The sequence below is a fragment of the Pinus tabuliformis genome, chromosome 4_2 (assembly GCF_031772625.1).
Source record: "Pinus tabuliformis cultivar Carrire ecotype Pingquan chromosome 4_2, CPIR1, whole genome shotgun sequence".
Taxonomy (NCBI): domain Eukaryota; kingdom Viridiplantae; phylum Streptophyta; class Pinopsida; order Pinales; family Pinaceae; genus Pinus; species Pinus tabuliformis.
The window spans coordinates 525,614,569-525,629,515 of NC_142304.1; the positions used below are offsets into that span (position 1 = coordinate 525,614,569).

General features: G+C 41.4%; 1 protein-coding gene across 4 annotated transcripts in view; it reads left to right on the forward strand.

The window, feature by feature from the left end:
- The window catches only part of LOC149170318 (methionine aminopeptidase 1D, chloroplastic/mitochondrial-like), a 320,955-nt gene extending 306,069 nt beyond the window's left edge, over positions 1-14,886 (forward strand). For all 4 annotated transcript variants that reach the window (XM_089428985.1, XM_089428982.1, XM_089428983.1 and 1 more), the window contains one exon: positions 14,387-14,886. In XM_089428985.1, the coding sequence (XP_089285111.1) occupies positions 14,387-14,535 (149 nt within the window). In that variant the 3' untranslated portion in view covers positions 14,536-14,886. The remainder of the gene's footprint in view (positions 1-14,386) is intronic.
- Positions 14,887-14,947: the final 61 nt, after the last annotated feature.

Sequence of the window (14,947 nt, forward strand, 5' to 3'; positions counted from 1 at the left end):
TATGTTCAATAACGTTAATACATCTGACCTAGAACTAGCTAGGGTTTCGACCAAAAAAGGACATATCTATACATGCCTAGACTTCATCATCATGCAAATATATTTCATATCATGTGTTAGTCAAACCCAACTTAACAAATATCAATAAGAGTTAGACACACAACCATCCTGATTACACTCAGGTTTGATTAGACAACCACACATACCATGGAAATTATTTCTAAGACAATATAAGGATCTTGCTTACACATTCCACCAAAGCCTAATGAACTAGGGTTTTAATGTAGAAACATAGCAAACCAAAACTTCAAAAGTTTGGAACTTTAGATCTTATCATTCAATCCTAACAAGTCAAGTTTTCTTGATCATACCAAAATCCCAAACATGACATCATCAGTCAAACTTCAAATAGCATTTCACAATCTCTCTAATCAGCTTAGGGTTTTAGACATTCATATTAGCATACCCTTCGGTTAGGGTTTTCCAAAACTTGTCTAGGTTTCTACATAATCAATCAAGAATATGAGTGGGGTGCGTAGATTTATCAAGTGATGAATCACCCAAAGCAAGAATCACTAAGATTCAATACAGCTAGTCATAACAAAGTTAGTAATAATCCTTTCAATCAAATGTATTTAAAGCATACCTTTGTTTCTTGACTAACCTTGTCTTGAGAGATCCTCCTTCTTGTAGATGTTTTCTCTAATAAAGACAATAGAGGGAGAAAAGTGATTAGTATTTAATATAATCAAAACTAAATGAGTACATGAACCCAAAACTAAAAATACATGAAATACTTATCTTTGGGAGTTGTTGGGGGCTCCCTCCAAAGCTTATGTTAAAAACCTATAAATTCTAAAACATATAAAACAAGATATATAAAACTACAAGAAAAAGACTTAATAGTGTAAGTCCCTAATGTCGGGTTCTTCTGGCTTGACTTTCTTTGAGTCTCCTTCTATAGCAAGGTTGGTTTGATCCCTTCCTCTCTTCTTATTCTTTGGATTCTCGGGACAATCACTTTTGTAGTGACCCTTCTTATGACATTGATAGCACTCTATCTTGGACATGTCAACTTTCTTCCTTTCAATAGTATTCTTTGAGACTCTTCACCCTAGACCACAACCAGACCTTCCCTCCACACCAAGTCAGCCTCCGAATATTTCGACCTCTTTCCAGCAACTTCGACTAGGCAGCAGCTTCCGGCAACATTGAAACTTGGAAGACTTCAATCTCCCAATCCGGGACATGAAACAGAGAGAGAGAGACACCAAAATATCGATCTTCCTTGTCTTCTTAGACTTCCCCAAACTCGCATTCGCTTTGTGTTCCCGACAACAAACTTCGCACCCTTTCCCAACTACAAGAGAACTTCACACTTCTACCCAACAACAAGAGATTTTCGCACTTCTTCCCAGCTACAAGAGAATTCAAACTTGTGTGTGAGGATGATACTCCAAATGAATTCGATGAGCTTCCTTTTATAGGTTTCTTGTGGGGTCGAATAGGGTCCTTAGGCCGACTTGATCTTCTTCTAGGTCGACATGGTGTTGAGGTTACATAATTCATATCTGACTCAATACTTAACCTTTTTACATGATTCAAAAGCCCAAGAAGGGTCTTTTTAAATGTACAATAACTCTACAGACTCAAAATAAATCCTAGAAGTCCTTAATGGAGACTTTGACCTAAAACATGGTGACTCAAGCATGAAGCCCATGCTTTAATAAGTCGCAATAATAATAATAATAATAAATCTTTTCTTTATTCTTTTGGCAAATACATTACATTATGACTCAAGTACATTATTGAAGACCGAACATAGTTACATTTTCCAACACGCTTGATAGTTGCCCTTGTCGCAAGTCAAGGATGGACCCTGTTACCACTCAAACTAGCAGGGGTCTAAGGAGGGGATCCTATGGAGAAACTACTAGGTCAAGTGGCAACAATGGAGCAATAACCCACTGTCACCTCAACTAAAGCTCCTTGCTCTTTACGGACTTTCATTGATGGGAGGAGGCCCGATATGGGAGGAATCACAGGGATGGATAGATTAATGATGGGATAAGGAGTGATTCCTAAAGCCTATTCACTAGAGAGGCTCAGATAAATGGCTTACTTGCTTTTGAAGCAAGGTGATAGGCTCTCTTAGAAGGGCTGAGGGGACACTTAGACCTAGGTATGGAGAATATCCTCGGACAAGAGGTATCTTAGAGCTAAGAATCCTTAAAGAGAAAGGTTTCTATGTAATCCTTGTGACATTTGAGTACAAAGTTGTGGGACCACAAAGAACCAAAGTGGACCCAAACTAGGTCAAGGGTGTGGGGTTGATCATCAATTGATGGGCTTGACCAAGTTTGGGAGGAGAATAGGATCAAAGGAATAATTTTCTCTTGGAGTTTAAATGCAATGATCTAAATGAAGACAATAACCCAAGGGGACCTAGGGAGAAGAATGGTCTTCGAGCTAAGGCTTTGCAATATCTTTGGATTCCATCGTCGGATTGAGCTCGAAATTAGAAAAGCCCAAGAAGGGTCTTTTTAAATGTACAATACTCTATAGACTCAAAATAAATCCTAGAAGTTCTCAATGGGGACTTTGACCTAAAACATGGTGACCCAAGCATGAAACCCATGCTTTAATAAGTCGCAATAATAATAATAAAAAATATTTTCTTTATTCTTTTGGCAAGTACATTACATTATGACTCAAGTACATTATTGAAGACTGAACATAGTTACATTTTCCAACACGCTTGATAGTTGCCCTTGTCGCAAGTCAAGGATGGACCCTATTACCGCTCAAACTAGCAGGGGTCCAAGGAGGGGATCCTATGGAGAAACTACTAAGTCAAGTGGCAACAATGGAGCAATAGCCCACTGTCACCTCAAATAAAGCTCCCTGCTCTTTACGGACTTTCACTAATGGGAGGAGGCCCGATATGAGAGGAATCACAAGGATGGATAGATCAATGATGGGATAAGGAGTGATTCCTAAAGCCTATTCACAAGAGAGGCTCAGATAAATGGCTTACTTGCTTTTGAAGCAAGGTGATAGGCTCTCTTAGAAGGGTTGAGGGGACACTTAGACCTAGGTATGGAGAATATCCCTTGACAAGAGGTATCCTAGAGCTAAGAATCCTTAAAGAGAAAGGTTTCTATGTAATCCTTGTGGAATTTGAGTCACAAAGTTGCGGGACCACAAAGAACCCAAGTGGACCCAAACTAGGTCAAGGGTGTGGGGTTGATCATCAATAGATGGGCTTGACCAGGTTTGGGAGGAGAATAGGATCAAAGGAATAATTTTCTCTTGGAGTTTAAATGCAATGATCCAAATGAAGACACTAACCCAAGGGGACCTAGGGAGAAGAATGGTCTTTGAGCTAGGGCTTGCAATATCTTTGGATTCCACCGTCGGATTAAGTTCCAAATTAGAGGATCCCTTAAGAAGACCCTAGCGCAGTTCTAAGCCGAATTTCAAGGGCTTTTTATGGCTACAAATGATTTCGTGTGATGCCCTAGGAGGCCTTCTAGGGTTAGGCCTAGAAATTGGAAAAGTGAAGAAAGAGAGGTAAGTTTGACCACCATGTTGAATTTTCTAAGTCTATCCGTTAGAAAATTGATCTGTATTCTGTTGGTTTATTTCTTCTACTTGTAAATTCTGAACAAGTTATTTAAAACATATAAATAACGAAATAAACACAATACAGTCTCAACATCTACAGACCATCAGCTGATAGAAAACAAACACACAAGTGACACCGTTATTTTTTGGAAAAATGTCCCTGGAAAAACCCAATGCGGGAAACTGATGCAGCTATTATGAGGGTTTATTATTATGCACTATTTCCTTGAGTACAATTGGGTGCCAAACTTGCTCACCCGATAGAGAAAAATAATTGGCAGCAAAACCTCTCTATTCGAAAACAAGTATTTATAAAACCTGTCCCACGAAACCCTCTCCAGCGAATCTGAAGCTCTGCACTAGCTCTTCTGGCCTTTGCGTCAACCTTAAACCTCTTTGTGTCAACCCTTTGAGGCACTGCGCACCCTTTGGGACCCTCTGCGTCACTCCCTCTGCCTTCTGTGTGGATGACGCAGTCCCTCTGGGCTATTTGTTGTCTTTGCTAGGCTCTGCGTGGCCTGCTCTAGCTGCTGCTTCTCGCTCTCTGCCTTTGCGCTGGTCTCTCGGCACTGTCTCTGCCTCTATCCAGTACTCACTGCCCCTCGTTGCTGATCACTGATTAAATTCTGCTTAGCAACTCTGCTCTAGCAAAATGAATCACTGATCACTCTGGCATGTCCTCAAATTGACCCTCAAGCCTCCTCTTATACTTTTCCTGTTGGTCCTTCAACGACTAAGATTAGATTTGGCTTGATCCATGACTTTTGGAACCTTATAACTCAGTTTTATACTAATACCCATTAATATTTTATTTTTCCTAAGTTTAAACTTAGGAACTCCATTAAAAATATTAATTATTTTAATATCTCCCAAACTGGGTACAATCTGTCCAAACCATTTCTGGGTCTTGGAGATCTCATGTGCTTTAGCCTCTCCACCAATTTTCATGGCTAGAGCACATCCGATGTTACCCCAAATCAACACACCAAAAGGATACAAGGATTAATGCCTTATTGCTTGGGCCTAATGGAGTCAAGATACACATAGATTGAGAATTTTCGTGAGTTAAGGAGCCCTAATTGATCTTTGCTAGCCTCTCCAAGGGAAACAACTAGTTCAATAGGGATTTATACTTCAAATTTGTGAAGGAGACAAAGTTTCGAGGTCTTCAACCTAAGAGGTGCCTCTAGGAACATTCACCCAATCCCTCAAAGCTCAACGTGTGCATTTAATCACTTGTTCAAAGTCCCAGAAGAATTTCATATTACATTAACCGATACAAGAACAATGATAACAAGATACATGCATTTGACAAGTAAGATAACAAGAATAGCATCAGAATTCCGACTTACATGTGAGAGAGAGTATATCTATTCATCAATTTCACATTATAAAGAAGCTCCAAAGACAATAGCAAAAATCCAAACCTCATAATGGATCAAGAAACTCCAAAAGTTTATCCCAGCAAAAAGTGCGAAAATCTCTCAAGAGATGCTAATCCAATCCAAGTGATGATGAGAGAAATGAATCACCTCTCATCAATTTATATGATCTCTAAAGAGTTTGATTTTCCTAGTTAGGCCTAATTAAGCCCCAAATAATAAAATAATGTGCAAGAATAACATCCCTTTGTGACAAACCCACCAAGATAGCTCAATAACATAAAAATAAACCTCTCAAGAGGGCAGAATGATCAATATAATGGGTCGTTGGGCCATTGAGAAGGCTTAATGAATTCCAAAGTGTGCCATGGTGAGCGAGTGGACTCCAAACATAGTGGACAAGGGTTTGGCCCCTTGTTTTCCAAGCAAGTCACTGTGGTGCTCCCAAGTGGGTGTGGGGGCACAAGGACATACTCATGGGTCTCCAAATGGATCGATAATGCTTTTAAATCATTTGTAAGAGCTAGGATGGTGACATAAGCCCCTCCCTTTGTCTTTTGTCGTGAGACACATCCACATTTGGGCCCTGGAACCTCTGCCATGTGTGTGGTATGTTGATTTGGGGTAGCATCGGATGTGCTTTAGCCACAAAATTTGGTGGAGAGTTGGGGCACATGAGATCTACAACACCTAGAAAGGGTTTGGGCAGATTCTAAATAGTTTGAGAAATATTAAAATAATTAATATTTTTAATAGAGTCCCTAAGTCTAAACTTAGGGAAATTAAAATATTAATGTGGATTAATATAAAACTGTGTTAGAATGATCCAAAAGACATGGATCAAGCCAGATCTAATCTCAGCCGTTGATTAGGAACTTAATCTCGGTCGTTGATATGTCAATGAGAAAAGTATAAGAGGAGGCTTGAGGGTCACTTGGAGAGTAAACCAGATGATCAGTCATTCTATTCTCTAGAACGGGGTTTGCTAAGAGAGATAAAATTAGTGATCGGAGTTGCAGCTAAGGGGCAGTGAGTACATAGAGATAGAGACGCAGAGACAGTGCCGGGAGATCAGTGCAGGAGCCAAAGAGAGTGATGCAGTAGCAGCGAGGGCTCACGCAGGGCCACACAGAGGTAGCCAGGAGCTGCGCAATGCTTCAGAGAAGCCAGCTTAGCTGACGCAAAGGGCCAAAAGGCTAACGTAGGCCCATTTAGGGTGACACAGGGCCAGCGTTGGGCAGAGAGAGGCTGACGCAGTCCAGAAAGGCAGACGTTGGGGTTTCTGGGGCAAATTGGAGCTGAGGAGCTGCTGGAGGGTTTATCCGAGGTTTCAGTCGTGATATTTGTCTCAGACTGAGAGGTACTACTCCCAAGGGCATTCTCTGTTGGGTAAGTTGGATTTAGCACCCAGATTGTACTTTGAAATTGCTTAATAAGAAAACCCTCAGATCGCTACACCGTTTTCCCGCATTGGGTTTTCCCGGGGACATTAGTCCAAAAACAATGGTGTCACTTGTGTGCTTGTTTCTATTTCTTTTAGTTGATGATCTGTATTGTGTTGAGCATGTACTTGTATTTATTTCTAGTATTTACTTGGTAAATAACTTGTTAATTAACAGAACAAGTAGGTAGGAATAAATCAGTAAAGTGCATGAAGGGTTTCTAACGTGTCAGACTTAGAAATTCCAACATGGTATCAAAGCGAGGTTATAGATCACAGGAGAACTAAGGAAATCAGCCGAGTAGAGCAGCAACAACTGAAAACCACTGTCTTGAGTGACAGAAGCTGTTCCTAGCAGAGTAGCAGCAAGGAAGGGGTGACGCAGTGCCTGCATCATCAAGACTAAGCCAAGAAGAGGTTGTGCAGAGGCTGAGGGAGGCAAAGACAGACTCACATAGAGCCATGCAGAGGCTAGGAGGGCTGACGCAGTTGGTTGAGGAAGCTGATTTGCTGGTGCCGAGATTGTGCACAGCCTAGGAGCTCTAACCTTGAGTTTGTTGGGGTTTAGGAGGTTGTGGGTAAGTTGCAGAGTGGAGTTGGTGGGGTATTGTAGTCAGAACAATACCTAACAAGGCAAGGCTAAGGAGGAGGGAGTTGCTGCCGGGGCAGATTTCTAGCCAAGGAATCTGGATCAGTGTTGTTGTTGCACATGCGATCGGAGAGGGGCAACTTGACGTTGGCAGAAGGATTTCCAGGTGGGAAATCGGGACTCAGAGGGAGTCCATAAGAGAACTTCCAGACGTGAAGTAGAGAGACTTGGCAGGAGTCGAACGGAGAACTTCGAGATGGGAAGTGGAGAGACTCAGCAGGGGTTGAATCGAGAACTTCCAGACGCAAAGTAGAGAGACTCAGCAGGAGTCGAACCGAGAACTTCCAGACGGGAAGTGGAGAGACTCAGCAGGAATCGAACCGATAACTTCTAGGCAGGAAGTAGAGACTCAGCAGGAGTCGAACAGAGAACTTCCAGACAGGAAGTAGACTCAGTAGGAGTTGAACAAAGAACTTCCAGACGAGAAGTGGAAAGACTCAGCAGGAATCGAACCGAGAACTTCCAGGCAAGAAGTAGGGAGACTCAACAGGAGTCGAACAGAGAACTTCCAGACAAGAAGTAGACTCAGTAGGAGTTGAACAGAGAACTTCTAGACGGGAAGTAGACTCAGTAGGAGTCGAACAGAGAACTTCTAGACGGAAAGTAAACTCAGCAGGAGTCAAACAAAGAACTTCCAGGCGGGAAGTAGAGAGACTCGGAGGAGTCAACAAAAAGAGCAGTGAGATGGCCATGAATGGGCTGAGTGATCAGGACAGGGTGGATGACGCATCCAACTTTGTCATCTGGAAGGCCAGGATCCTTTTTGTTCTGTGTGCTATGAGTGCTCATGTGCCACTTCAAAAGAAGTGGGGAGAAATCGAGCTGTAGTCAGGAGGACTATAGGCGATGAGGGCCAGGATCCTCGAGATACCCAACCTCTTGGATTAGACCATGCTACGGGAGCCCCGAAGAGTAGCAGGACTAGCGAATGTGCGTAGAGACGGATGCGGATGAAGCGGCAGAGAGAGCTACAGTGCAGAATTCCCAGGACAGCGCGAGGCTAGTAGGCTGCAGCAGTGCGAGAGGCACGAGAATGTTGCACCAGTGCAGGATGGCACAGAGAGGTGTGCAACAGTGCGAGATGCATGGAGTTGTTGCAGGAACGCAGAGGTTAGAGAGGGAGCACTTGTTAGCGGTAGAGGGAGCTTCAGCATCAGCGTGTGTCTCTAGCCCAACAAAGAGGTCAGAGATGGGAGATCAGTTACTTACTTCTCAGTAATTGAGTTGCAATGCAGCAGTGGGCAGCACAATGCAACATGATGAGAGGAGATGCAGTGTAGATGCCGCAGTGGCAGTGGTGGAGCCATGAGCAACAACACGGATGCAGAGGGAGCTATCATACAGATGCAGCAGTGGCAGTGGCAGAGCCATGGGTAGTAGTACAGGATGTAGCAGTGCAAAGGATGATGAGCAGCAGGCCTAGCATTAGCACAGGGACTGATGCCGGATGATCAAGGTGATACTCAGTGAGGAGTAGTGCTAGAGCATAATCCTCGCTAAGAGAGAGTGTTGATTTGGGGTAGCATCGGATGTGCTCTAGCCACGAAATTTGGTGGAGAGGTTGGGGCACATGAGATCTCCAATACCCAGAAAGGGTTTGGGTAGATTCTAAACAGTTTGAGAAATATTAAAATAATTAATATTTTTAATAGAGTCCCTAAGTCTAAACTTAGGGAAATTAAAATATCAATGTGGATTAATATAAAACTGTGTTAGAATGGTCGAAAAGACATGGATCAAGCCAAATTTAATCTTAGCCGTTGATTAGGGACTTAATCTCAGCCGTTGATATGTCAATGGAAAAAGTATAAGAGGAGGCTTGAGGGTCACTTGGAGAGTACACCAGATGATCAGTCATTCTATTCTCTAGAGCAGGGTTTGCTAAGAGAGATAGAATCAGTGATCAGAGTTGTAGCTAAGCGGCAATGAGTACAGAGGGATGGAGAGGCAGAGATAGTGTCAAGAGATCAGCGCAGGAGCCAGAGAGAGTGACGCAATAGTAGCCAGGGCTCACGCAGGGCCATGCAGAGGCAGCTAGGAGCTATGCAATGCTTCAGAGAGGCCAACGTAGCTGATGCAGAGGGCCAGAAGGTTGATGCAGGCCCATTCAGGGTGACGCAGGGCCAGCGCTGGGTAGAGAGAGGCTGACGCAGTCCAGAAAGGCAGACGCTAGGGTTTCTGGGGCAGATTGGAGCTGAGTAGCTGCCAGAGGGTTTTTCCGGGGTTTCAGCTGGGATATTTGTCTCATATTGAGAGGTGCTACTGCCAAGGGCATTCTCTGTTGGGTAAGCCAGATTTGGCACCCAGATTGTACTTTGAAATTGCTTAATAAGACAACCCTCAGATAGTTGCACTGGTTTTCCTGCATTGGGTTTTTCCGGGGACATTAGTCCAAAAACAACAATGTCACTTGTGTGGTTGTTTCTATTTCCTTCAGTTGATTCTCTGTAATGTGTTGAGCATGTATTTGTATTTATTTCCAATATTTACATGGTAAATAACTTGTTAATTAACAAAACAAGTAGGTAGGAATAAATTGGTAAAGTGCATGAAGGGTTTCTAACGTGTCAAATTTAGAAATTCCAACATGGTACAAGTGTGAAACCGACTGAGCATGGTGGTCCAGGCGCATCATCCTCATCCAAATGGTGAAACACGAGCAGTCACTGAACAGAGTTGGGGATCTATGAAGTACTCTCTCCTATGGTGGAAGCCCATGGTTCTCAACGCTCACCCTACAAGTGCCAATGTGGTCCTCTGGATGGTTTGGACCCCGTATAGGGAGACCAAACCCCAAATAGAGACCCACATGCAATCTTGCATAAGATCCAATGCGCCCCCTTGCTCTCCAATACAACTAATCATTAGAATAAATCCAAAGGGATAGATCTTCACTATTAGGGTTTCTCCAATGCATAGCTAGAAGTAGAAGGTGAAAAGATCTCCACCATGGCTGTCAAGATTAGTAATATGACGAAATGTATCTTAGTAGAAGATGGCATCATACCGTTAAAGAAATGGCATCATTAGAGAAGCTTGAAAGAATAACTGAAGTAGAAGTCTACATGGACATAGTTGAACAAACATTTGGATGGGTTGATACAAGGCTATTGAAAAGAGAGTTGTAGATGTCATCTACAACTAGCACTCATGTGGTTGGATTGGAGATCCTCTAGGAAATGTGACTTGAAAGAGGTAGCTGCATGAGGAAAAAGCTAGATGTGGATTAGAGGATCACTTTCCGACAGAGAGAAGGATGACATGACCGATGTGGTTCATGAAGGAAAGTGATGGATGGTCAATGCCCTACAAAAAGATGAAGGCTTCATAATGTTGAAAAAAAACTTAATGACATCGAAAGAAGGAACCCCACAAGCAACTGAGAGTCCCATGATCTCCACCTATAATAGAAAGTTGTTGGAAGCAAGTCCCTGGTTAAGAGGGAGCTTGGACAAGTCCTTGGATAAGAGGGAGCTTGGATACATTCCTTTGATAGGAATGGGTACATTCCTTTATAGGATTGGGTATATCCTTGCTAGTTGAGAGGGAGAGATAGACACATCATTCTTGTCTTCACTTTGAGAAGAAAGGATGGAGGATTGAGTAAGCATCTGGCATCCAATACTCTTTGAGGATGAGGTAGGGCATCCAAGATGAGGATAGTCGTAGAGGACTGATATTCTTTGACTACTGAGAATCCAAGATAAGAATAGTCCTAGAAGGACATACTATGTGAACACCTAGGTGGGGTACGTACCTTGAGAGACAATGATGACAGTGTCTATAAGTCATTGGTCTCACCAGCATTGTGCTTTGATCTTGTGGACGAGTTGTTAGTCAAGGCCTTGCTATGTGACAATGCTGGATGATATGATGCTAAAGAGATGGGTTACCAATCCGACTCTTCTTATGAGAATTTTTCAAATTGAGAATGTCCAAATACCTTGTATGGATTATGAATACCTCCCTAGTTAAGAGGGAGTGTTGCAATATGTAACTAGGTTTGGTCTTCATAATGACATATGTAATCATTATTTTATGTATTTAATGAACAAAGGAAAATAAATTTATTATTGTTATTCTTGAGGCGTGGGTTTCATGCTCAAGGGAAATTTATTTTTTAGGTCAAGCACCCATTGAGTGCTTTTAGGGCTTGTCATTGAGTCTACAAGTCAATTGAGTCATTTTCATGTGTAAAAGACCCTTTTGAGCATGTTACATATTGTAGAGAAAATTTATTTAAGTCAAAAGACCCTCCAAGACCTCCTCATGATGCAAAGTTCAAGTCAGCCTACATGAAGGGACAAGTCGGCCTAAGGATAGCAATTTGTACCCCTCAAAAGCCTATAAATAAGAAGAAACTTGACTTCATTTGGAGAGACTCTCAAGCAAGTTTGATCTCCTCAAGATAAAAGTTGGAAAAGGACGAAATAGAAGAAGAAGAGCAAGATCAACGTTTTTGGGCCTCTCTCTCTCTCTTGTGTTAGGGTTTCTTTAGTTGCTGGACAGGTCGAAGTGTTGCTGGGCAAGTGGAAATGCTGCTAGGTAGATCGAAGTGCTACTGGATAAGTCGAAGTGCTGCTGGATAAGTCGAAGTGCTGGGAAGACACTGCTAGGTTGAAGTTCAATGTGATGTTCCTTTTTTCTGGTGTTCCTTATGGCATGGTTAGGATGGACTTTCAGGGTTGGAGGCAGACAGGTCACAAGTGCAGGTTTATGTCATCAATGGGCCTAGGGGCTTTTGGAGATGTTTTATGGGGTCTGGAGGAGTTCACTTGCCATATTTCATCAATAGGATTGATTCCGCACAACTCGCTTCTTGTTCCATTGCATTTTGATAATGCTCGTAAAATGGGGTTATTATTGTCGCTAACTCACCTAATTACGCTTAAGGTGGCATTTCGAGAGGAATACTTGATGAAACACCTTAGTGTAATATCTCATTGTAACCAGAATAAGAAGATCCACAAGATGGGATGGTTAGTGGGGATTTTTAGTGTCCTGAAGAGGCATGGTGGCCAATTACCATTTTCCCACATTAAAAAGGTATTTAATTGAGGGAAATGTGCTCAATGATTAAAATTAGAATAAAATAGGAGCTTCTAGAGGGGTCCATCAGATCTATTAAAGAGGAGGAGGCCATTATAGGACATCTTGGATTTGATATTTCTTCTTGTATGAGAGGTTGGGAACCCGGTTCTCTACTTCCTTGGTAGCCCTAGCACGGAAACCCTGGGGTGATTTAGTGAGATTGGGCGAGTACCCTCTCCCCTTGGTGAATTCATCCATAATTCATAGGAGAGCTTAGCAGTGGCAATTCAGTTCAGTTTTGGTGGAGGGCCCGTGCATCTTTGGAGTAGATCCTTGAGGCCAGTTCTATCTTAGCCATATCAACTATTTTGTTATTTCAACATGTAAAAACCTAGTTTATATATTATAATAAAAGTTGAGATTTTCTCTGCTCATTGTATGATTGAATTGCATGCATCCTCTTGTTCTATCTTACATGGCAATCTTCTGTAAATTGAATGGTAATTTTATGGATAAAGTTTGGTCGAATTAGTTTTTTTGCAAAATCTACAAAATATCTTGTTTGGGATATTACAGAAATTCTGGTTGGGTTAAATTTCTGCAAAATTAGTCAAATATCTCGTTTGGGATATTACATTCCAGAAAAATTTCTTGGGCAGGTCGAAGTTGCAGAAGAAGCTGCTAAGGATCGAAATTGCAAAAGTTGTTGGAGAGCAAGAAAAAGTGGACTTGGTCTTGGAGGATCTTGGTCAAGGGTCTTAGGTCTTGGAATTTGACAATTGAAGATTCTATAAGAACAAAAAAAAAATTGCGGGTTTTCCTCTCAGTTGGAGAGGTTTTGGCCCTAGCTAATCGCCTATATCTTGTGTCCCTTGTCTTATTGTTCTTTATGGTTTGGTCACTGCTTGATGAAGAGAATACTAATAACAATCAAGTAAAAGAAGAAGCTAAACAAGTTAAGTAAAAATACATCACAAGTAGAGTTAGACAAGTCACCTAATCTAGCTGCCCCTAGATTTCTCAACACTTTGAAGCACTGGGTTCGGATAAGGGAAAGTGTATTTTTGAAGTGAAGCCCGCAATGTCACAATCAATCAAGTCGGCCTAGAGGCTAATAGCCCTCCTCCAATGCCTATAAATTAAGGACACCTCAAGCTCATTTGGACATCATTCATCACACACCTCTCTTTTTCATTTGGTTCAACACGTCTGAAAAATTGCAGGTTTCTCTCACACATGCAAAGGGAAGAAGGACGAAATTACAAGTGGCCGAAATCTGACGCTAGCTGCAACTTTAACCAGCGTTGACTTTGAATTTCTGGGAAGAATTCTGGTTCGATCTTTTGAGGTAATTTCTGTTTGGGCAGGCCACACTTTTTGGCACAAAAACCAAGTGTTCGACTGCAGAAAAAATTTGCAGATTTGGCTGCAGAGTTTTTTTCTCCTTTGACCGAGTTTGACTGGATTTTTGTTGACTGTTTTGGGATGACTTGGACCAGCAATTGAGGCCGAAGTTGTGGGTTGTTGATCGAGTTCTTGAAGGGCTGGTTGACCATTGACTGAAGGATTGGTTAGGGCACGTTGACCGCTGTTGACTTTTCAGAATTTCAGACTTTATGACAGTTGACCAGATTTGACTATTGACACATTTTGATATTGGTTGGTAGATTGATTGTACAAGTTAAAACTTTGACTTTGATATTGTTTATGAATTTGGGCTCATTATACTCTCTGCGGAGCATTTTATGACAATCTAATAGAAGAAGAATTTCAAATGGTTTTCCCCCTTTTGTGGGGTTTTTCCTTGGTTTTTGACCAAATTGGTGTCTCTTGTTGATGTGTTGATTGTCTCCTATTGTCATTGCATATATTGTTCTATCTTCAGTTACTATTGTTTATTGGAAGAATTGTTTATTGTTGAAAAGATTGTTAATTGAAGAAGTGAATTGACCTAAGGTAATTGAAATAGCATAGAGCAGTGAAAAATTTACATGGCTGAGTGTATATCTCAAATGAACAATCAGAGACTGTATTCTTCATTGATAACAATCATGGATAATCTGCAGCAAGAAAGATATTTTGTTTTTCTCATACAAAACACTCTGTTAAACAGATGTTCTATAAATATATCATTCAGTTTTCTTATGTATTATGCAATCTGAAGATTAACTAAAGTACTTGTCCCTTTTTAGATTACTCAAGTTATAATGTGGATAGTTTTGTGTTATTTCTGAAATATGGTGTATACTTCTTCAGAGCCATTGCTGACGCTTGGGGACACTGACTATGAGCGATGGGACGACAATTGGACTGTTGTCACTGCTGATGGTAGCCTTTCTGCCCAGTTTGAGCATACGCTGTTGATCACGGAGAGTGGTGTGGAAATTTTGACACAGCAAACTTGAAAGCTGTAGTGTTTAGTGTTGCATTTGGTGATATTAGTCACTCAAGCACACAAAACATGCAGTAAGAGCAGCAACACACAACATATCATGTCTCATGACCAATTTCAGTTAGAGTGGTAGCTGAAATGCCTTTTGGACATTGTATTTGTTTTATTTTAATAGTCATCTGTAGTTTCACACGGCTTGGTTGAGATTTAAAAATTTCACATCTTGAAAATATCTAGAATGCTATAAATTAATACACAATTGATGATTTATTTCTTTTAGTTAGCATTAAGGACTTTCCACTGTAACAGTGATGTAACTCTAGGAGGACTGGTCATTTTTCAATAAAATCAATAATTTGTTATTTATGCAGCTACTGTAGTATTCTGATTTTTATATTATCATCAATTCAGAGTTTTCTATTTAT